At 37.8% G+C, this 23134-nt stretch overlaps 1 protein-coding gene across 2 annotated transcripts in view; it reads right to left on the bottom strand.

Annotated features, from left to right (window-relative positions):
• The window catches only part of KCNH5 (potassium voltage-gated channel subfamily H member 5), a 285985-nt gene that overhangs the window by 189170 nt on the left and 73681 nt on the right, over nt 1-23134 (bottom strand). For both annotated transcript variants that reach the window (XM_047769508.1, XM_047769509.1), the window contains exon 7: nt 8880-9306. In XM_047769508.1, coding sequence (XP_047625464.1) covers nt 8880-9306 — 427 coding nt within the window. The remainder of the gene's footprint in view (nt 1-8879; nt 9307-23134) is intronic.

Genomic DNA, 23134 nt, shown 5'->3' with positions numbered 1-23134 from the left:
TTACCTGCACACACAGTCCAAAGCCAGGACCATGTGCCTGATACTGGAACTCCAATGGAGGCCTACCTCAGCTATCACAGTTTTTGTAAATATGAAATAAGTAGGTAAGAAGCAGTCACTTGGGATCTAGTTGGCTTAGAAACTGCTCCAAAGAAAATCCCCTCTTGGAGCATTCCAAAGCAATTCTTAAATCCATGCATAAATGTCTTTGGGGATGACATTTATCTTAACATTTTCTAAACATATTTGTCTATGGATTTGTTAGTCTTTTAACTTGTGGGGGAAAAAAATCTAAGCTATTTTATCTCCCACAAAATTTAAATCATACATCAACTGATCCTTGAGACCACTTATGTAAGGATCCTGCAAGCCCCAATATTTCTCTACAGCAGAAAACCAATTCTCTTACAAGGTAACAACCTAACTAGGCAAAACACACATTCACAGAAATCCAAAGTTAATTAACTCTAAAACCAGAGGCAGCTCCAGATCCTTAACCTACTACTACCCAGTGGGAAATTCCATCTGTTGAGAGTCTTAGCTCTTAGTTTACAGTATAAAATAGATGAGATAAAGATAGAGAGGGAGATGGAAGTAGGGGCGGAGTTGAGGGTGGGTGGGGTGGAGGGAAGGGGGGGAATTCAGTGACTTTTCTGTTGGACACTCGACATACCACTAATTTATCGAAGATTAGGAAGTATCTAGTTTGTTTCACTAAGACCAATAACAATCAAAACACCTGGCATGATGCTGAATGTATTCAATAATGTTGAAAGATACACAAGGTAGTTCCAGAAACCAAATTATTGCAAAGAGGTCAGGCTAGTTAATAGGTGACTGAGAAAATTTTCTGTTTTCTGGGGAAACTCAAACTTTATAGAATCTGAAAGGCTTTGTGAAAATGTGACTAGGCATAAAAAGCAACATGATTATAAGAGAATATGCCTGCAAAAAATACAAGTTCTATTTTGAATAAAGAAATAGGCAATGCAGTCCACATCACATAATCTGTTTCAAACTACTAGACTGTACATCTGAAACTACTAAACCATTAAAAAAAGGTGCCTATAACCCTGAACTTTGGACTCCACAAAATATTCTTCTTCATGGGATACTCAGCCCATTAAAGAAAAAGAGAATAAAAAAAATGAAAGTCTTTTTTTCAAGGAGTATAGCAGATACAAAGAATTGACCCAGTTTCCAAAATAAACATTAAGCTTAAAGCTCTCTCCATCTGGATAAAACTAAAACTAGAAGGGAAAATCATCATGTTCACACTCCATTTCCTACATACACCACAATAGTGAGGGCAGGAAAAATTTTAACATATAACGTAATATTATATCTGTGTCACCTAAAGTCCCATATTAAGATTTGTAAAGAAATTTTTTTTTAATTTTGGAAAAGTGTAACAACTCACTTTTAAACCTACCTGGATATCCATCTAGGCCAAATATTCTTCAGAGTCCCCCCACCCCCATTCTACCTGGGATCCATTCCTATGCCTTAAGGCAAATGCCTTTGTCTTCCTACCTGTCTGACTTCTACATGGAAGAACTCTGCTCTCTCTGAAAAAAGAACTTCTTTTCTCCATAATATTCCCTGGCAGTCTTCCCTTTCCACTCTTACTTAATATGTTCCATACAAGACACATCTTACTCTTCATAAAACAGGGTATTCACTGTTTATGAAAAGTCCAAAACTTTTAAGTGAGACCTCTTCCTTATTAAACTCTAACAACAATCCAATTCTATGGACGGTGGCATAACTGCACTAACAGAATCTCAGGTATAAAGAGTATTAGTACTAAAAGGGACCTTAAAAATCATTTATGTCAACTCCTGAAATTTGCAATTGAAAAAATTAAAACAAAAGAGATCCAAAAATCATCTAAAGTCACACACGCCCTTATCCCACTTAATTCTCTATTCTCCAACCTCTGCATTTCACCCTCTCTATTTATTTCCATTTGCCATGGAGTGGGGTAAGGGCAATGCCTGTAAGCTCAGCGTGGCTTCTATCTGAACTCCATTGAGGGTGCTCCATGAGCCCATTAACTGGAGAACATGATGTGTAACATCAGTCTCCCCACAGGATGCTGAGTGACCAGCGTGTAACTAAGTGCTCCCCAGTGGCTCTTAACCACCCACATGGAGATTCAAATTTCCTGCCCTACATGCCACTGGCAGATGGTCCTGCTATTCTTCTAAATGTGCTGAGCCATTTGCTTGATGTATTATGAAACATGCCAGTCAATTACAGAAAGTTCTTAGACTGTTTGGGCTCTCATCAATTATATCCTATTTAAAAATTGTAGATTGGCATTATTATGACTGAGTTTCCTGTCTACGGATTAAACCTTGATAATTTTCATGTTTATAGTTTTTAGTTTTGCTTTGTTTTACTTTCAATGACTTGGGTTGCATGGCATCCCACCAGGACAGATTACGATTATTACATACTACTTGAGTCAGGCTACCTCAACTGAGCAACTATGCAGGCAACAGTGGAAAGAATGAAAAATATTTTTAAATGTAATAAATACCTAAATACTTATAGTCCTTTGAGGTATGCTGTCTACATGTTTAATAATGTATTTAATATTTTATAATTTTAAAACAAAACAAAAAACAAATCAATTTACGGTTGAACACAAATCATTTATGGCAAAAAGTTACTCATAATAGAGTTCCCATCATGACGCAGCGGAAACAAATCTGACTAGGAACCATGAGGTTGCGGGCTTGATCCCTGGCCTCATTCAGTAGGTTAAGGATCCGGTGTTCCCATGAGCTGTAGTGTAGGTCGCAGACATGGCTCAGATCCCGCGTTGCTGTGACATAGGCCTGCATCTGTAGCTCCGATTCATCCCCTAGAGTGGGAACCTCCATATGCAGCAAATGAGGTCCTAAAAAGCAAAAAAAAAAAAAAAAGTTATTCACAACACTTTTATGTTTCTTTTTTATAAAATTTCAATGAAAGACACAAATGACACAAATGTATAGTTTTAATAATGATTGGATTAAACTAAAACACAACTTACATGATTATGTAGCAATGAAGAAGGAGCTAAGTGAGCAATTACATTCTTCAAAAATCTTTAAAAGAAGATTCATAAAAAGGACATTAAGACAAAAAGGATAATCATAGCAGAAAAAAATCCATACGTTCCTTTGTTTCATAGCCATCAAAATAAATCATCACTGTATTAGGGTGCTTACTGAATAGTAGCAAAATCAAAATTTGTCAGTCTGCTAATCTTTGGGAAAAAATCAAGTTATTAGGGGCTCGATAGTAAGATTATATGAATGATATGGATTAGAAAACATTTCAGGGAGGCATTATTAAGTATTTGCTGTGCAAATTAGCAGAGATTATTCACATCTTGATCTAGAAAATAAAAGTATGCTATTTTCCACAATTACTGCAGAACTAAACTTCAAAAATATTCTCTTTCACAAAAGCCCTTTAGCAGTGAATTTTGTGACAGCAGAGTAGTCACATTCACTCATGAATGAACAGACAGAGGAAGGAGGGGAGCTGACTGTCCCAGAGTAATAATGGCTACTCCAGAGCCATGGGGTTCACTCAAAGTGCAGAACGAACATGCCAAAACTGAGCAAAGACTAATCTGAAGTAAAGAACATATCATGGTAGACCTATGTAAGAAAAAACCCTTCCAGTTCTGCATCTGATGAGGAGGATTCTCTACCTTGAGCAAATGTAGAACAAAGGATTTAAGCCCACATACTCCCTAGGTAGCAGATAAGAAAAATGCCCTGTGATCCTGCTAACATAGAAGGAATCTAGAGTAAATATAAGGGGACTGGGATTAAAGGGAGGCTACGGTCATGAACTCTGAAGAACTGTTTGATATCATCAAGGAGAACTCTGAAATTGTGCGCCAGGACAGAGTCCACGTGCAATACAGGGTTAGGGGGAAAGAATGGAGGAGTCAGAGGAAAGGCCATTAAAAGAAGGGGGCTCAGAAAGGATCTAGGAAGTGGGATTGCTTCCACTGAAATTTTAAAATTTTGCTTGAAGGCATAAAAATTTCAGATGAATTTCTCCCAAAAAAAGAAACTATCATTTAAAATAGTGATTATTTGGCAATCAGTGTCTCCATTAAGCCTTTGACCAAACAGCTTTCTCAGTGATTGAGTTACAAGGTTACAAGTGGTGCTTCTCAAACAACCAGCATAGTTTGACCAGAACCCTAGCACAGCTGAAAGCAGGAACCTGTCTCTATTCTATATCCTTCTTTTACTCTCCTCCATCTCACTCACTCACACACACACACAGCACTAAATCACTGGCTAGGTCTGTGGCTGATAACACATATTTGGTTCTGGGAACACTGGTGGTTTATTTTTGCCTGTTTCCCTTCATGTTATTATTGCAGGGGAAAAAAATGATACTAAAGTGACAAACAGCTACAATAGCCACATTCGGTTGATATTTTGTGCATGTTTGTCTAATACATTTTGGAATTGTAGAAAGTTACTCTAATACTCCATGGGTCTTAACAGTTTTCTATCATCTTCTTGGGTTGTTGCAAAGGAAACATTCCATGAAATTACTAAAAGCCTAAGGATGAAGAAGGAAATTAAAGTACATCTCCTTGGAACACCCTGGCTACAGAAGCTGGATTTGTTCAAAGGCATAAAAAGAAAACCAAAGTCAAGAGGTACAAAAATGTCAGATGTTGGTTTATAAACAGAAAAAGACAATTTGGGTGTTAAAAGGAGAAAGCAGAAACTCAGGAGGAAAAAGATCAACTTTATGACCAGGTCTTCACCTTGAAATCAAGACAGAAACTAAAGAGCCAAGAAAGAAATTTTGATGTAGCAGTATAATTGGCCATACATGAAGTAGAAAAGAATGGGACCAACACTGAACCAAAGGAAGTTTAAAAAACCCAACGGAATCTCTGTGAACATTTCCAATCTAGGAAGATTCAGAAGGTAGATGGTAAAAAGTGGTGGGAGGAAGGGTTGTTGGTGCTTCTATGGCTGGCCTCTCAGAACTTACTACCAGGCCTCCTGAGAGACATAGGGTTGGGGCAATCCAGCAGAAGGAGCTGTGGCACTACTCACGGCAGACAAGGCAGGTGAGCTCACAGGAGCTTTCAAAGGCGTCAGGCCTAACAGCCAGAGTGTGCATTTTTCTGGCATAGATCGTCATCGGAGATAAAACTGAGTAGGATTCAAGGACAAGAGATCCTCATTATGATCCTCAGGGACCTCTTCAACTTCATGCATACAACGAATTCAGATGGAGCATGGCATTAAGAATTGTTTACGAACACTGTAAACCAGCTATAATGGAAAAAATTAAAATCATTTAAAAAAATGAGATCCTGCTGTATAGCGCTGGGAACTATATCTAGTCACTTATGATGGAGCATGATAATGTGAGAAAAAGGAGTGTATATGTCTATGTGTGACTGGGTCACCTTGCTGCACAGTAGAAAATTGACAGAACCTTAAGAATTGTTTACGAACACTGTAAACCAACTATAATGGAACAAAATAAAAATCATTAAAAAAGAATTGTTTACAAATTAGGTATATAAAAGCAGAAAAAGGGGGGCGGGGGGCAGACAAATGCCCTGCTATCATGGAGCTCACTTTCTGAAGAAAGGAAAAACAGAGTAAACATGGGTTCAGGTCTTCGTAGATACAAGAAGAAAAAGGCTAAAGGGCAGAGAATAATGGTGATTTGTATTGGGTGTTTGGGTTTTGGTTTTGGTTTTGTTTTATAGTAGTGTAGAATTAGGAGGAATTTGTGAAGAGAGCTGCATGAATTCAGGGCTTAAGTCAGAGAAGGGGTGTTCAAAGCAGTAGGGAAAGCAAGCACCAGGACCCTGAGACAGAACAGCATTTAATACATATGGCAAGAGGGCTGAGTAGATGGAGTAGAATAAGCAAGTGAGGGGATGGTAGAAAGTGAGGTGGGTGCCTTAAACAAGGGCCAAATCATTAAACATTCGATTGAAGGGGTGGGGATTCTGGAGTTTATTTTATGTGCAATATAAAACACTGGAAGGTTCTGAGCAGAGAAAGATATAATCTTATTTACTTTTGTGTAGAGATTATGTGGCAGAAGTGAAAAGAGAAGGAACATATAGGAGATGACTGCAAAGGCCCAGGCCAGTGATGCTGGTGACTTGATCTTGATGGTAGGCTACAGAAGTGGAGAGAAATAATCAAATGTATTCTGAAGGAAAACAAAGCCAACAGGACCTCTTACACATAGATCTAATACATGAAAAAAACATGAATCTAGGATGATTCCCAGACTCAGGGCCTGAAAAACAAAGTGAATAATGGTGTCCTTGCAACAGAGCAGGGCCCTGTGGGGCTCCTGGACACAAAAGCCTTTCTGTGTCTCCCATTTCTTGTTCTTTGGAAATGGGTCTCATTCAGCCTCCATGGCCTTCCCTGAGTTTCAAGGGGCAGGTTCAGACAGTTGCTGATCAGGGAAGGAAGGGAATGCAAGGACAAGGGAGGAAGAGTTAAGAAACAAGAGTGCAGCCACGGGACAGGATCCTTGTTCCCTCTCAAGGGATACACATAATGATGTAGCTTCTTCTACACTTAAGAGAAAAGTTATATTCCTTATGCTTCCTTTATAAATAAACACTTTAAAAACTGAACAGCTTAGAGTCTTTCCTTGTGTTTCTCCCTGGCTTAACTGCACCCTAAACACAATCACCTATAAACTAAACATTAGGCACCCTGAACACAATTGCCTGTGGGTTAAAGATTATTAGCACATGATGTTTTTCAGGAATATTCCTAGTTTGTTTTAATCTCTGATCAACATGTCCTTTTTGCAAGTACTGTTATTCTAGGCAATAAACCAGAAGACCACCATCAAGATCTCCTGATGCTAGCTTTGATGACTAAGAGTCCCCCAAAGAAATAAGAATGCATGTTTGCCCTCAAACCTGATTTTTATCTAAAATCCTATTTTTCTCCTTTTTACTATAAAACTTCCAACATTTTTTCCCAGTAGAGGTCACAGTCTTTAAGGCATTCGCCTGCTTTTTCTCCTTCACCAAAAACTCTGACTCCACATTTCTATTCAGCACCAGTGGACAGAGGCTGAGTGTTGGCAACATCCTTAACCCTACATAGATTTTACTTTTCTGTCATTCTTTTGCTGAAAAATCAAACTATACTAATAGGTCCACTCTGCAAAATAGTTTGACAATTTCTTTAAAAAAAAATAAATAGACACTAAATGTCCCAGAAATCTCTTTCCTGGTTATTTATTCCAGAGAACTGAAAACTTACGTCCAAAGAAAAAACTACACACAACTTCCCATGGGAGTTTTACTGTAATAGCCAAAAACTAGAAATAATCAAAATGCCATTCAGTAGATGAATGGTTCAACAGTGGTATACCCAAACCATGAAATACTGCTCAGCAATAAAAAGGAATAAACTACTAATATACTCAACAACTTAGATGGATTTCAAGGGGATTATACTGAGTGGAAAAGACCAATTTCAAAAAATCATATTTTGTATGATCCATGTATACAAACATTTTCAAAATCACAAAGTTATATAAACAAAGAACAGATCAGTAGTTGCCCGGGGTTAGGAAGGTTTGGAGAAAGCAGTGAGCGTGACTATAAAGAGGTAACATGAGGAAAATCTTTGTGGTAATGTAACAGTTCTGTGTCTTGATTTCAGTGGTAGTTACCGGAATCTACACATGATAAAACAACAGAGATGGTACCAATGCCCATATTGATCTTTCCCTAGAGTTACATAACTACTGGTAGAAACTAAGGGAAGGGCACAAAGGCCTTCACTATTCTATCTTTCCAACTTCCAGTGTATCTATAATGACATCAAAATAATTTTTTAATCTGACTATGCTCAAGTGTAAGCCAAAATGCATCATATAAATATTAAAAGTAACACTGTAGTAAATAATACATCTGACAAAATGTTGTCTTTTGAATTTATAAAGCACATTTCTTTCCAATACATCTTATCATTCTTGGTGTGTAGGCAGTGGCTTAATTAAGAGATCACCAGGATCTCTTTGTAGGTAAGAACATTCTCCTCATAAAAGCCTCTGGAGCAAACAGCACTTGGAATTCTCACTCTCCCTCTGTTACCTCTCAGCAACAAAGAGAATCTGTATGTTCTTGTTCTGTGCCTATACAAAGGAGCACAGAGGGATCGAAAGCTAAACTGTTACCACTGATGTTCCATAGCTTACAGATATTTGGAAACTCTGAAAAATACCTTATTTTGACCCAAGGCATTGACCTTCCCCAAGTCAGCCAACACTTCTTAACATTTTTCCCAGTGGTGTCAAAATGTAAAATTCCTCAATTCTGATTTTATCACTCTATCCACATAGAGTATGTCAATACATTCTAAAAAGTACGTTATTTTGCATTTTTTTCATGTGCTAATAATACAGTCTAAAAAGCAAAATATATTAGTTTGCATTTTTATTTTCTAAGGCTGAAAAAAATTAAGCCTTAGAAATGATATAGATTAAATATCTTTCTGAAGACAAAGTAGTTTCATTTTACTCCTATCGAGATTGGAGCTTGGAGAACTACCAACAATAATAATTTTTAAAAAAAGAAGAAAAAAGAAAAAAGAGTTCCCACTGTGGCACAGCAGGTTAAGGATCCAGTGTTGTCTCTGAAATGGTCCTAGTCACTGCTGAGGCACAGGTTCAATTCCTACTCCAATGTAGTGGCACAACAAAGAAGTATGTTTGTTAGCAATGCCAAAGGAACTGGTATTGCTGCCACTCAGATTCAATCCCTGGCCTGGGAATTTCGATATGCCATGGGTGCAGCCAATAAATAAATAAATAAAGATAAAAAAGATACTTACAGCCAACCATCATCATGGCCACTGAAAACATCTTCTCCACATCGGTAGTAGGAGCTATATTTCCAAATCCTATGGTTGTAAGGCTTGTCATGGTAAAGTAGAGAGAGGACACGTAGAGTGAATCCTTGCTGGGTCCTCCTTCCCATATCCCTGCACTGGTATTGTATCGATACGGAGTCCCAATGCTCAAGGCCAGCTGGTAGAGCCAACTGTCTATTTGGATGGTGTTTGTGACTTCATCAATGACCTCGTAGTCCCCGATGCTATACCATATGCAGGCCAGCCAGTGAGCAACTAGTCCAAACACACAGACCAGGAGCACAAGGACCGCGGCTCCATATTCCAGGTAATGGTCCAGTTTCCTAGCAACACGGCCCAGTCGCAAGAGACGCACCACTTTTAAAGAACTGAAGAGACTGCTGATTCCCTGAATAAAAAAATAGAAATGACAAAACACTTTCAGAAAAGAAACAGTTGGGGAAAACAATACAATAGCTCACATTAAAGAAAATCACCACTTAGACACTAAGAATATACACATAATACAGCTCTGACTTTTAAGTCAATAAAGAGTTGAAATGCTAGAAACCTTTTAAATGCAGTTTCCTTCCCACCGAGAAATAAGATATCTGTAAATGATTAGATTAAAAAAAACCTTTTCATTAGCTAAGGAAGACCCAGTTTATTTTCATAAGTTGAGTATAAATAGCACAGAGAAAAACCAAAGGAGAAAACACCTCAAATGCAAAATCATATTATAGAGTATTGAAATACAGTGACGAAATCAGACCTTTTACTTCTTCTGATAAAAACTTTTCCTCTACTCTAAAAGATTTAATTTTATTTCTTACTTTATAAAAGCTATAAATAGCAAAATTCTGAAAAAGGAATCCCAGTTTTATTGTCAAGCAAACAGGAAATACTTCTGAGTATATTAAGAAGAATGAAAAAATGTCATGTTTCCTCTACCTCCTGCCACAGTTATGATAAGTGCTAAATTTGCAGAGCTGTGAAAAAGTGACAAGTTGAACCTAGAATAGGTACATACCTATGAAATTATATGGTTCTCTAGAAATAGTCATATAAAAGAATACCATAAGGGAACAGCTGCAAGAAAATTTATATTTTGTTGAGAAGCTTAAAACACCAAATATAGCATTATTCAAGTGGAAACATAGCATTGACTTTCTTCCATCAGTGAAGGTCCCATCATTACTTTTTTTGGAAGCATGTAATAAGCCACCCAGGGAGAAAAGATAAAGGCATTCCTGCTGCAGGAAGGAAAGACAAAGCAGTGATCCAGGCCACCTCCCATCTGATCATTACCTTCAGGTCTCATGGAGTCCCTAATTTCCTCACTGTTAGTTAATTCTATCTCCCAGAGCAGAGACAAGGAATCTAAGGTAAATTTCTCTGAGCTTAATTCTGATCCACACAGAGGAACTGGTTGGTATGGTGAAATAGATGTAATATTAATGAGACTTAAATTTTATGGCATCATATAGTCATTGACAGTTGTAAAGAAAAAGGCAAGAATGCCTTTAATTATACTATATATGGTAGTATATATTTAAAATTTTGCAAAACAATAATTTGGAATAGAGAAAACAAGAGAAGTAGAAACAGGAGACCTTGCAGAAGTAAAAGAAGAGCACAAGCATTCTGAAAGTTTTCTGTTTCAACCATGATATCCTTGGACCTGGCTCTATTTCCTTCTATTTCCATTCCTACTTTCAAACATTGTGGCATATGTGTAGCTTTAAATCAATTCTTATTTCACTTGAAAACCTGGAGGGAGGACTGTTGAACTTCAGACAGTTCAAAAGAGTAGCATTAATAAAATTCAGACGATCAATTGGCATAATCCAATCACGTGAGATACTGAGAGGTAAGAAGATTCAGAGAGCTTGGAAGCTCTCAAAAAAGGAACTATGCAATCATGACCAAGACAAAAATAAACTTTTATTGAAGATTTCTTTTACATTTAGAATGGATAAGCAATGAGGTCCAAATGTATAGCACAGGGAACTATGTCCAGTCTCTTGGGATAGACCATGATGGAAGGTAATATGAGAAAAATAATGTATATATATGTATGACTGGGTCACTATGCTGTACAGCAGAAACTAAGTCAACCATACCCTAATAAAAAATAAATTCAAAGAAAATTTCTATATGGCAGGTTTTATGGGCCCTGAGAAATAAAGATTCTCAGGTTCTGCTCTAAAGGAACTCACAGTCAAAATGCATGAAAAACTCAAATAGGGTTAAATTTAAAAATAGTGTTGCTATAGATGCAATTTTTAAAGAAACTGCAGTACTATTATTTAACTACTACAGACAAAAAAATTATTCTACTGGAACTCTTTTCTCTAAAAATGGAAGAAAAAAACAGAGAAGAAATATTTATTCCCCATACAAGCTAAAAAATAGTCACAACCCTCAACTAGACTGTAAAGAATCAAGACCTATGGGAATTAAGTCCAAATGATGGGAGGACACCCTGACCCCTGATCCAGGCAGACCTCTGCCAGAGGAGGTGTTTCAGCCCGAGGGGCATCTGTGCTGTACTCTACTGAATCAAAAGGCACCTCTTTCTATAGCCATGTCCAGCATTATTAAATGTTACAGAATACTGTTCAGGCACTGTAAGCTCTCTTTGTCATGGGTTCTATGCCAACACATTGTCCTGGATCTCAGCCAATTCTCCCTCTGCCCTCTCTTTCAAAATCATTTTCCGGGACCAACCTTATCCATGCTTCTATTGTGTGTTAGGATTCTCACTAGGATTAATTACCCTCAGCCTCTCCTGTTTGATTTATTGCCTATCCATGTTTCAACTGACTTTTATATGTGGACGATTCACAGCACAAAACTCTTTCTTGAGTTCCTGATTCAGAAGCCAAATGCCCTCTATACTTTTCCATTTAGATATTCCGTAAGTGTTCAAATGGGAATATGTCCAAAGGGAATCCTTCGCTTTTCCTGAATCAGTTCTCTGTCTCTCACTCTTGTGAACACCATTATGAACCCAGTCTCACAGACTTGGGGCTGAGATCCCCTTTCCTGGCACATCCAGCCAGTTTTCAAGTCCTGAGTATCTCACTATTCAAAGTGCCTGAGTAAGTATGAAAAATATATCTGAATACATCTCTAAAACAGTCCCCTCTTTCCTATTCCCAAGGCCATACCTTCAACATGACATCATGTTTTTTCTCACTTATGACAGAAATAGCCTTTGCCTTTCCATCAACCACCCTATCTCTATTCTCATTTCCTTTTTGGGGGGCAGGGCAGGGGGCATGCCCAAGGCATGTGGAAGTTCCCAGGGCAGGGATCAAATCCACACCACAGCAGTCATTTGAGCTGCTGCAGTGACAATGTCGGATCCTTGACTCGCTGCACCAAGGAGAACTCCTGTTCTCATTCCCTTTAATTTGCTACCAGCCTGGCATTTTTTTTACATCATGTATATCTAAGGATATCCCTCTCTGATCTAAAATCTCTATGGGTCACCTTAGTTCATTCCTTATAGGATTAAGTATCACTCCCTATAGGTCCAGTCAGGACCTAGCATTTGCACATCTGATCAGCATCCTTCCTCCCAATTTCTCCTTTGTTCTCTGTGCTCCCACCATGAGAAGCTATATCTAGTTCCTAGAGTGCCTGCACTGTTTCAAGCATCACAAGTTGTTCCCCCTGGGCTTAAAGCACTCTCCCTCCCACTCTCTCCATGGATAGGGTCTTACTTACAGTTTATGACAAAGACTCTCTCCGTGTGCACTTCCCAGACATCATTCCTCTCCCCCAGCATCTTCATTGTCATAACCTCACCCTGCCCCCACTGTCAGAGTTAGGTGTCCTTCCTTTGTGTTATTAAACACTCTTTGCCCATCTCTCTTAAACAATGATTACAATAGCACCTTATTGTTTGCAGCCAGAAAATCCTAACCCCCTCCCCACAAGGAATATACCTAGTGTCAATTACTAAGTGTGGCATGCAGTAATGTGTTAAGCAGTCAATACCTTCAATAAATGTATGAAAACCTTTTTATAATGCAAGTAAATGTGAGTGGGGTGAGTCTGTGTGTGTGGTGGGGCCCAGGAGGGAGCCTAGTTAATAATCCTAGGTAGTAGGTGTCATTATTAAAACATAACCTAGGAGTTCCCATCATGGCTCAGGGGAAACTAATCTGACTAGTACCCATGAGGATGCAGGTTCAATCCCTGGCTTTGCTCAGAGTGTTAAGGATCTGGAGAGGCCATGAGCTGTGGTGTAGGTAGCAGATGTGGCTTGGATCTGGTGTTGCTGTGGCCGTGGTATAGGCCAGGGGCAACAGCTCCCATTCGACCCCTAGCCTGGGAACCTCCACATGCCACAGGGGCAGCCCTAAAAATAATAATAACCTAGAAAGTTTAGATAATTTGACTAGTTCATGCAGCATGCAGCTGGTAAGAGGAAGAGCCAGGAGTCAAATACAGGGGGTCTGTTTCCACACTCCCTGCTCTCTGACTTCATTCTGAAATTCACTATATCTAGAATATAATCAGTAATTTAAGTAGTCACACTAGTACCTGCAATAGTGGCTTAAACACAGGCATTCATTGCATGACTGAATAAAGGAGACTAAATACCCAGGCTCCCTCCTATCCCTACCCAGGCATGGGGTGGAGGGGGCTTGGAGGTCTGTGGGGGCCTTATTACCCTAGGGAGTCTGCAGTTTTCTAACTGGGACCAATTCATCTCATCCTCAAAATGAAACTCCTATTTCCACTGCTCATAGGACACTGAAGCTCACAAAAGATTAACTTGTCCAAACTCACACAGCTAGCAAGAATGGAAACATCACTCAGACCTATTCCTTCCACTTCTTCATGCATTTCCCACAGCAATCCAACTGTTGTTCAGTCTTCCTGTCCTTATCCCAATAATCACTGCAATTAATTATGAGTCTTCCTAAAAGACAGAGTCAGGCATGTGCTCCAGGGGCTCATCACAGACATTAAAAACAATCTCTCCTATGGGCCCCAAGATCCAAAATTCCATCTCTGACTATACTGCCACTTTTATATATCCACGTCTTACTTATGAGAAACAATGTCTTGTTAAAATGAGACTTCTATATCAAGTAAGTATTTATATTGCCCTCATTTTAAGTTAAACAATTATGAAATACTGTGCACATAAACACATATGTGCTTTCCCCACCTTTCTATCAGTTAACTTTTTTTTCCAGCATAACAAGCTACTCTAAAAGTTTATGGGTAATAACTACCACCATTTGTTTAATTCATTTGTCTATGGCTTGAGTGATTTTGCTGACTTTGGCTAGGTTTGGCTTATCCCAACTAAATTCACTTATGCATCTGTGGTAGGCTGCTCAGATGGCTTTTGGCCATCTAATCTGTGATGGCTAGAAGGATGACTCAGAGGGCTGCTCCTATGGTCTCTCATCCTCCAAAAACCTAGTAGATATTCTTCATGTGGCTGCTGGGCTGGGTTCCAAGACCTTGAGTAGAAGCTGTGCTTCTTGAGATCTAAGCTTGCAACTGGCATAGTGTCATTTACACACAATTTGTTGGCTAAAGTAAGTCATAAGGCCAGTCTAGACTCAAGTCAAGATGGGGAAATAGACCCTATCTTTTGATGGGAGAGGTTGCAAAGTCACATTGCAAGGGTATATGGATATAGAGAAGGAATTTTTTTTTTTTTTTGCAAAAAATCTACTATCTGTCCTGTGCAAGAATGCTAGATGCAGGTGAAAAACCAAGCAACTGGTTATTATAAGTCTGTATTCCTGCCCTATCACTTCTACTTAATTCCCATGTGACCTTGGACAAGAAAATTCTTTGATCATTCCTTTTCTGTTTATAAAGCAAAGGCGGGGGAAAGGTAGAAAAGAACACCAGCTGATCTATCTGCCTGCTGTCCTTAGTGATGATCAAATTGATTTGTATTTTAAATAACTTTATGGTTGCAAGTCATCATTTTTATGCTGATCACATCCCACATCTCTTTAATGTAGGAATCCACAAAAATAGCTTGAAGAGTTAATAATACTGAGATGTCTCTCCGATACTGTTATTTATGCTCCTGTGGCCTGAGGGGGTTGGCAAGGAAGGAAATTGGTTAGAAAGGTGGAAGACTGACTGAAAGTTCTCCATTAACCCTGCTGTGATCTATTATGCATTTGATGCCTTTGATATTCTCTTCCACCAGTGGAACCCCAGGGATTTGTGAACTAAAAGCACAGAGGTTGGGATCAAGGCAGAATGCCACTGGAGCACAGAGGAGGGCACAGAAACACTGAAAAGTTTGGCATGAAATTAAGCAGCAAATGAATGAGCAAATAAAGTTGGTGGAAAGTACAGAATCAAGAGGTTATTATTTTAAAAGTGGTAGAAGGAAGTCATTTTACTGAGGATTGGCCTGTCAAAGTATTCAGAATTGGAGTTCCCATCGTGGCTCAGTGGTTAACGAATCTGATTAGAAACCATGAAGTTGTGGGTTCGATCCCTGACCTTGCTCAGTGGGTTAAGGATCCGGCATTACCATGAGCTGTGGTGTGTAGGTCACAGATGCGGCTCGGATCTTGCGTTGCTGTGGCTGTGGAGTAGGCCAGAGGCTACAACTCTAAGGGACCCATAGCCTAGGAACCTCCATATGCTGTGGGTGTGGCCCTCAAAAAAAAAAGACAAAAGACAAAGTATCCAGAATTACCATATGAGTTAAACTGAAACTTACAACAAGGAACTAAGTATAATTTGAGGCCGAATATAAACGTTATGAGAGTGAGTTATAAAATAAATAAAATCTCTTATTTCAGATGCAGAGTTGAATATGATGACTCCTCCTCCCCAAAATCACATGATGCAGGAGAAATCATTAATTTGAGTTATGTGCTGTGGTAAAATGTTAACCGAAAGACACGGTAGTGATTATTGGATTTTCCACAACATTTTTTTTTTATATTTAAATCTAACATATTTTAAAAATATGTTTTTTTCCCACATTTATTGGGAAATGTGTCGCCATTTTGCTTTCCATGAATTTATGTCAGTAAACACTCCATCTTTCAAATCTTTGAAGATGCCAGGCTCCCTCAAACACAGGGAATATATACTTGCTATTCTTTCTAAATGTAACTCTTTCACTTTCTGTCCTTATCCTAGTTAGCTCTATTCAGACTTCAGATCTCAGCTTAGTCATTGCTTCCTCAGAGAAGCTTTTCTCTCCAATCTAGATATGGTCATTTTTTCATATAATCTCAAAAGACCAGGTACATTCCCATCATGAAATTTGTCTCTTTCTGGTTGTATACTCATGTTTTGTTCATTCTGTTATTCCTAACACACTCTCTCGAACAGTGTAAGCACCAAACATTTATTGATAAAACAAATACATGAATTAAAGAAAAAACTAGCCAATACAGTAATCTCTCTTAATAATTTCTGAATCGTCTAGCACTGAAATTGTAATTAATAATCAATTGATTTAATCTTCAAGGAGCACTATATCAAACAGCTATATAGAAACCACTCTGTTTTATAAGCATAGAGGTCTAATTCTAAGTAGATTTTATGCAAGAATGACTACATAGCCCATTTCTATTTCCTTCTGTAGAACACAGTTTAAAGGCTGAAAGAAAACTAAGTAAACTAGAAAATGTAGAAACTACATGTGCTATCTATATCTCTAACCCAGATAGCAAGTTCTACTAACTCCTTCCTATTCAGAACTCACTTCTTCAACTCATGCCACCAAGAAACCCATGGGGAAATAATCCCAATTACTCCATGCATCCGCTAACATGCTTCAACAGAGAATCTCAATTTAAATAACTTGTACATACCACCCATTTTATACTACTTATAGTCTTGTCCATACACAGTGTCATCAGCAGGTAGATAAATAGGAAGATTGATGATGGATAGTTGGGTAGATAGATATATAGATAGATGTAGAATAGAGATTTCCAGCAACATCCACAGTGTACTAATTTTAAATGTTTCTTGATATGAAAAGTATGTTCTCATTTAATATCCACTGGGTTCACAGTCACTATAAAGCATGATCAAAATATGCACCCTAGGAGTCCCCATCTTGGTACAGCACAAACGAACCCGACTAGGAACCACGAGGTTGTGGATTAGATCCCTGGCCTCATTCAGTGGGCTAAGGATCTGGCATTGCTGTGAACTGTGGTGTAGGTTGCAGACGCAGCTTGGATCCTGCATTGCTGCTGCTGTGGTGTAAGCTGGCAGCTGTAGCTCCTATTGGACCCTTAGCCTAGGAACCTCCATATGCAGTGGGTGTGGCCATAAAAAGAAAAAAAAAAGGAAAAGAAAGAAAAGAAAAGGAAAGAAAAGAAAAGAAAAGAAAAGAAAAGAAAAAGAAGGAAGGAAGGAAGGAAGGAAGGAAGGAAGGAAGGAAGGAAGGAAGGAAGGAAGGAAAGAAAGAAAGAAAGAAAGAAAGAAAGAAAGAAAGAAAGAAAGAAAGAAAGAAAGAAAGAAAGAAAGAAAGAAAGAAAGGAAGGCCTTCTAAGAAGAGGGATATTAAGACTTGATTTTTTTTTCAAAAACTATGCTTTATGTACAAGCGAACCAGGTTGGGAAATGTTTTAAATACTTTAGTACCTTGTTGCTGCCTTTACAATTATCCAGTTCCTTAATAAACCCACCCCTTCCTATGTCACAGTCTCCTTTGTGCATTTCTGTCTCTGCTCTCTACTCCAGTGAAGAAAATCTTTCCTTCAAAAACATCATATCCTCTCTCATGTGGGGGATCTCCAAATATGAATTTTAAAAACATTCTCCCAGAGTTCCCTGGTGGCTCAGTGGGTTAAGGATCCAGAGTTGTCACTGCTTTGGCATGGGTTTGATATCTGGCAGGAACTTCTGCATGCCATGGTATGGTCAAAATAATAATAGTGTTTTAAAAATAAAACAAAAAATAGATAAATAAAAACAAATAAAATAATAATAAAAATACTCTCCTTAACCTACTAACCACTCCTTTTGACTGGTTAATCCTGGTTAATCCTACTCATCTTTCAGGTCTGGGCTTAAACGTCACCTCTTCAAAGACTTCCCCTGACTATTCCCATCTTCAAATAGGTTAAGATCCTTTATGGTACAAATAATTAGTTCAAGAAATACTGATGAAACAACACAGCAGGCACTAAGACTTGAAGCAGAAAAAGGCTAGTCTAACAATTTGTAATTATTGTAAAATAATCATTGCACAAGCCCTGTCATCTAGGCCTTCTCATTCATTGTGGTCAAAGCATTTGCATCTGCAAAAACCCAAACAAAAGCCTTTTGAGTATGGCCATTCATAAGTCAGTGTAATCCTGTGTATTAATATGACTATAAATGAAGATTACATTTACTGACATGATGACTTAAACAGAAGCAAATCACAGTGAAAACTAGCATCTTCTGGAAAATTGCACACCAGCCATTTGATTGTAAAGTCCATATTTGTGTGTGTAATGCTGACCAAGTAAATAATCACACTACAAGACTATCTTAGATCATGCTTGTTCTCAGTAAAGTCAAAAGGTTATAGGGTGGAAATCTCTGCTTATGAAAGGAGCAGCCTCAGGCATCTTCTTCCATAGGATTTGACTTCATAGTAGTCTGTGTAGCAATCCACAGAGCTCTGAGTTCCTTGTGCCCAAGCCCCAGGTGAAAATCCAGAAATGAGAAAATGAGACACAATTGGCTGGTACTAGAACCATCTTAACTTAATAATCTTAAGAACTAAAAATTGTCTAAGCTACACTCAGCTTGGACACTCAGAACTGAAACCATACCTTGCTGTCAACGTTGACATGACTTTGCATTATTCCTGTCTTACTTAGCACAGCTTCACTTTTCCAGGACTCTCTTGTCTAGGTGAATGGTTTGATTTTTCATTATAGGAATTATCCAGAGACTCATTAATTCCTTAATGAAAAGCATTAACATACAGGTTAGGCCCTAAGAGTCTTTGACTCCTTTGCCTCAAAATCCCCACTTACTATTTCCACCAATCTTGGACTATGGTATCATGATTCTTGAAACTTACCCAATCCTAATAAAGCTCACTCTTGTAGCTCTTCCGTGCTTTGAAAGACCCACCTACCTTAAATCAAACTTCTAGTTCCCAATCAATTCTCTCCTTTTCTAAGATACTGCCAAATGCTCTGAGATACTACCAAATCTTTTCAAGGTAGTGTTCTCTCTTATAATGGTAAACAATAAAATCAATTTAGCTTTGTCTTATTAATGAATTGTGTTTGAGGTTCCCTCTTGATGCCTCATGCTCCACCTAACCCAGTACCTATAATAAGAACACAGTATAGCTTTCAGAGTTCCACAATGGATATGCTCAGAGTTGTATCAGTCAGGGAACCCTTAAGCTATAGTATCCTCATAAGGTTATAGCTCATTAAAAGTCCTTCACAGTCCAGATGCAATTTACTGTTCAGAGATTTTTTTTTTGTCTTTTTGCTATTTCTTTGGGCCGCTCCCGTGGCATATGGAGGTTCCCAGGCTAGGGGTCGAATCGGAGCTGTATCAGAGATCTTTTTAAATGTAAGTAATATTGCCCAGAAACATAGATAGGACATTTTCTTCATCAGTTTGGAAACAAAGGATAATCAAAGGTAAAATCTGTCATACAGAGAAGAAATGGTTTTGTTAACCCTTACCCATAATGTCTAATAAACAAACTTCTTAAAGATGAAAAATTCCAATATAAATATGTTCCTTGTGAGTTCACATGTCTTATGTGAAAGCAGAAATAAATTCATGGAATAAAATGAAGTAATAAAAAGACTAAATGGAGTAGCAATGAAGGCTTAGAACTTTCTTCAAAGAGTGAGGAAATAATGCATCCTCAAGCACAGTGATAATTACTGTGCAGAAAGATAGCAAAGAGCAATTTCTATGGAAGCATCCATAGTTAAGGCCGAAAATTTAGGGGTTATAGTATAAATATTGCAATATATTTCAACTGCAACGTGGTTGCTTTTTTTTTTTTGTCTTTTTGCCTTTTCTAGGGCAGCTACCACGGCACATGGAGGTTCCCAGGCTAGGGGTCGAATCGGAGCTGTAGCCGCCAGCCTACGCCAGAGCCACAGCAACTCAGGATCTGAGCCGCATCTGCAACCTACAGCACAGCTCACAGCAACGCTGGATCCTTAACCCACTGAGCAAGGCCGGGGATCAAACCCGCAATCTCATGGTTCCTAGTCGGAGTTGTTAACCACTGCACCACGATGGGAACTCCAATGTGGTTGCTCTTACATCAGAATCATTCCCTAATGCTTAACAATAGAAAGCATTCATCATGAATGAAGATCAGTACAGATAAAAATTTCCATTCATGTAAGCAACCAAATCAAATGAAGGAATCTCATTGCTATTCTTATTGCTTATAACTTCCTGTCCCCCCAAAGCTCCAAAGCTAATTCCCTCAGTTAGGCATACTGCTTTATCTCTGTAGAAAAGTAATGCAAAAGAATATATTCCTGGAATATCACCAAATTTTTCAAATATAAAACATCTATATTTAGATCTGTGTATTATCCAAACTTGATACCATTCTGTATCACCAATGCCCACTTGGAATAGAACTTAAAAGTTGAGCCTATTGCCCCTAGGCTTCAATTTGGAACCTGTGGTTGACTCTTAGCCATTTTCCAAATCATTTCCTCATCTCCTCCTTCTCAGGGACTCCTCTTTTATTCACACCCTTGAATAGCTTGTGAGAAATTTTTTCTCTCAAGCTAGAACTTAGCAATTTGAGTTCAGTGACTATGCTTGTACATATTTGTATTCATTTGTTCACCATGCTTTGCACACATAATGGGAGATACCAGCTTGAGGACCTAAATCCTGAGGTAACCCCTAAACACATATGGAAAGCTGGCAGGGTAGGTCATCTGACTGGAAGATTATTCAAGTGAGACTATCCATAGAAAGGAACTTATGAACAGAGAGGTGAGCATGGTGGCCAGATGATAATGCTCAATTGCCTAAAAGGAGAATTTGGGGGAATAGTTAAGGTTAGGCTACAAATATTTCCATTTGGTCCTATTTTGCTGTTACTAATAAGAAACAAGTATATTTAGGAAACATGATAGTCTTCAATGCCCATTTACTGCAATAGAAATATATACAATATGGCAATTATCTGTCAGGCACTGCAAATCCAGGATATAAGAAAGATAGAATCTTTGCATTGAGTTGATATAAGGACTATTTGATTCTTCCAGAAAGGAACACAGTGACTAACCCCTAGTTTTATAAATATCTCTTTGGTTTTAACTTCTTAATTTGAAGTAGAATTGAAGGATACAAAATAGGGTCACTCATAAACCTTCCCTTGAAGGTTGAATGATAGGTGTTAGTAAACCACTAATCTAATCCTTAATAAAAATATAAATGGTTTTTATTTTATTGTTACTAGAAGAGCTAGGATTATCAAGGTGCTTTCTTAAGCAGAGAAGAATTAGGAAGTATATAGGACTTAAAATTGCACCTAAAGTCTTTAAAGAAGGCTACTAAGAAACTAAGAAAATTTAAACTAAGAAAGTCTCATACAGAGGTAAAATCACCCCAGAGATGATACATTTCATCATAGACAATCCATGTGATACAATACATCACATCACAGACACATCTCATACTCTTCAGAGTAAGTTAATTTACAAGGGATAAAGAGAAGCATTACATAATGATAAAGGTGTAAATCCTCCAAGAAGGCATAGCAATCCTTATGTGCATGCAACAAACAAGAGCATCAAAATATGTGAAGCAGAAACTAATAGAATTTCAAGTATAAATAAGATGAATCCACTATTATAGTTACAGACCTCAACATCCCTCTGTCAGAAATTATTAGACCTAGCAGGCAGAAAATCAGTAAGGATATAGTGGAACTCAATAGTCTATTATTGATATCTTTGGCTAATTTATATGACACCAAAAAAAATACACTTTCTTCTCAAGTTCATGTGAAATGTTCACCAAGATAGACCACATCCTGGGCTATAAAACACACCTCAAGAGTCCCCATCATGGCTCAGCGATAATGAACCCAACTAGTAGCCATGAGGATGTAGGTTTGCTCTCTGCCCTCACTCAGTGGCTTAGGGATCCAGTGCTGCCATGAGCTGTGGTATAGGTCACACATGCAAATTAGATCTGGTGTTTCTATGGCTGTGGTGTAGGCTGGCAGCGCTGCAGCTCTGATTCAACACCTAGCTGGAGAATTTCCATATGCCACAGGTGTAGCCCTAAAAAGACAAAGCAAACAAACAAACAAAATAACATACCTTAACAAATTTTAAAAAATCTAAATCATACAATATCTGCTTTTGGACCACAATGGAATTAAACAAAAAAGTCAATGACAGATATGCAACTAGAAAAACCAAAAATATGTGGAAATTAAATAACACATATAAATAAGACATGGATCAAAGAAATCTCAAGAAAAAATTAATGTTTTAAAATTAAATGAAACTGAAAATACAACTTACCAAAATTTGTAGGATGCAGCAAAGAAGTACTCAGAGGAAAATTTATAGCTTAGAATGCATATATAAGAAAGCAATAAAGAACTAAAATCAATAACCTAAATTTTCACCTTAGTACACTGGAAAAAGAGCAGCAAATTAAATCCAAAGTAAAAAGAAGAAAAGACATATTAAAATTAGAGCAAAAAATCAATGATATTGAAAAAAAGAGATCAGTAGAGAAAAAATCAACAAAATATTAAAGCTTTTTCTGTGAAAATGTCAAAAAAAATTGATAAGCCTCTAGCTACACTAACAAAAAAAAAGACACAATTACTAATATGAGAAATGAGAGAACATCACTTCAGATGTCATAGACATTAAACGGATAACAATAGTAATAATAATAATAACAATAACAATAATAATGGAAAAACATGAACAACTCTATGCCCATAAATTTGAAAATTTAGGTACAATGGATTAATTCCTTTAAAGATACAATCTGCCAAAACTCACATGCACAAAAAAATGTTGATTATTTAAAGGGAATTATATCTATCAAACAGATTGATTCAATAATTAATAACCTTCCAAAACAGATAGCACTAGGCCCAGGTGAGCTCACAAGTAAATTCTACCAAATACATATGGAAGGATTTATACCAATTCTCTATAATCTCTTCTAGAAGGTAGAAGCAGTAGAAACAATACTCTCTTACCCAGTTTTATGAGGTCAGTTTC

This window comes from Phacochoerus africanus, chromosome 2 (assembly GCF_016906955.1).
Source record: "Phacochoerus africanus isolate WHEZ1 chromosome 2, ROS_Pafr_v1, whole genome shotgun sequence".
NCBI classification, from domain to species: domain Eukaryota; kingdom Metazoa; phylum Chordata; class Mammalia; order Artiodactyla; family Suidae; genus Phacochoerus; species Phacochoerus africanus.
Note: the sequence above shows the minus strand (reverse complement) of the source record. Positions and strands in the feature narration are given on the sequence as shown.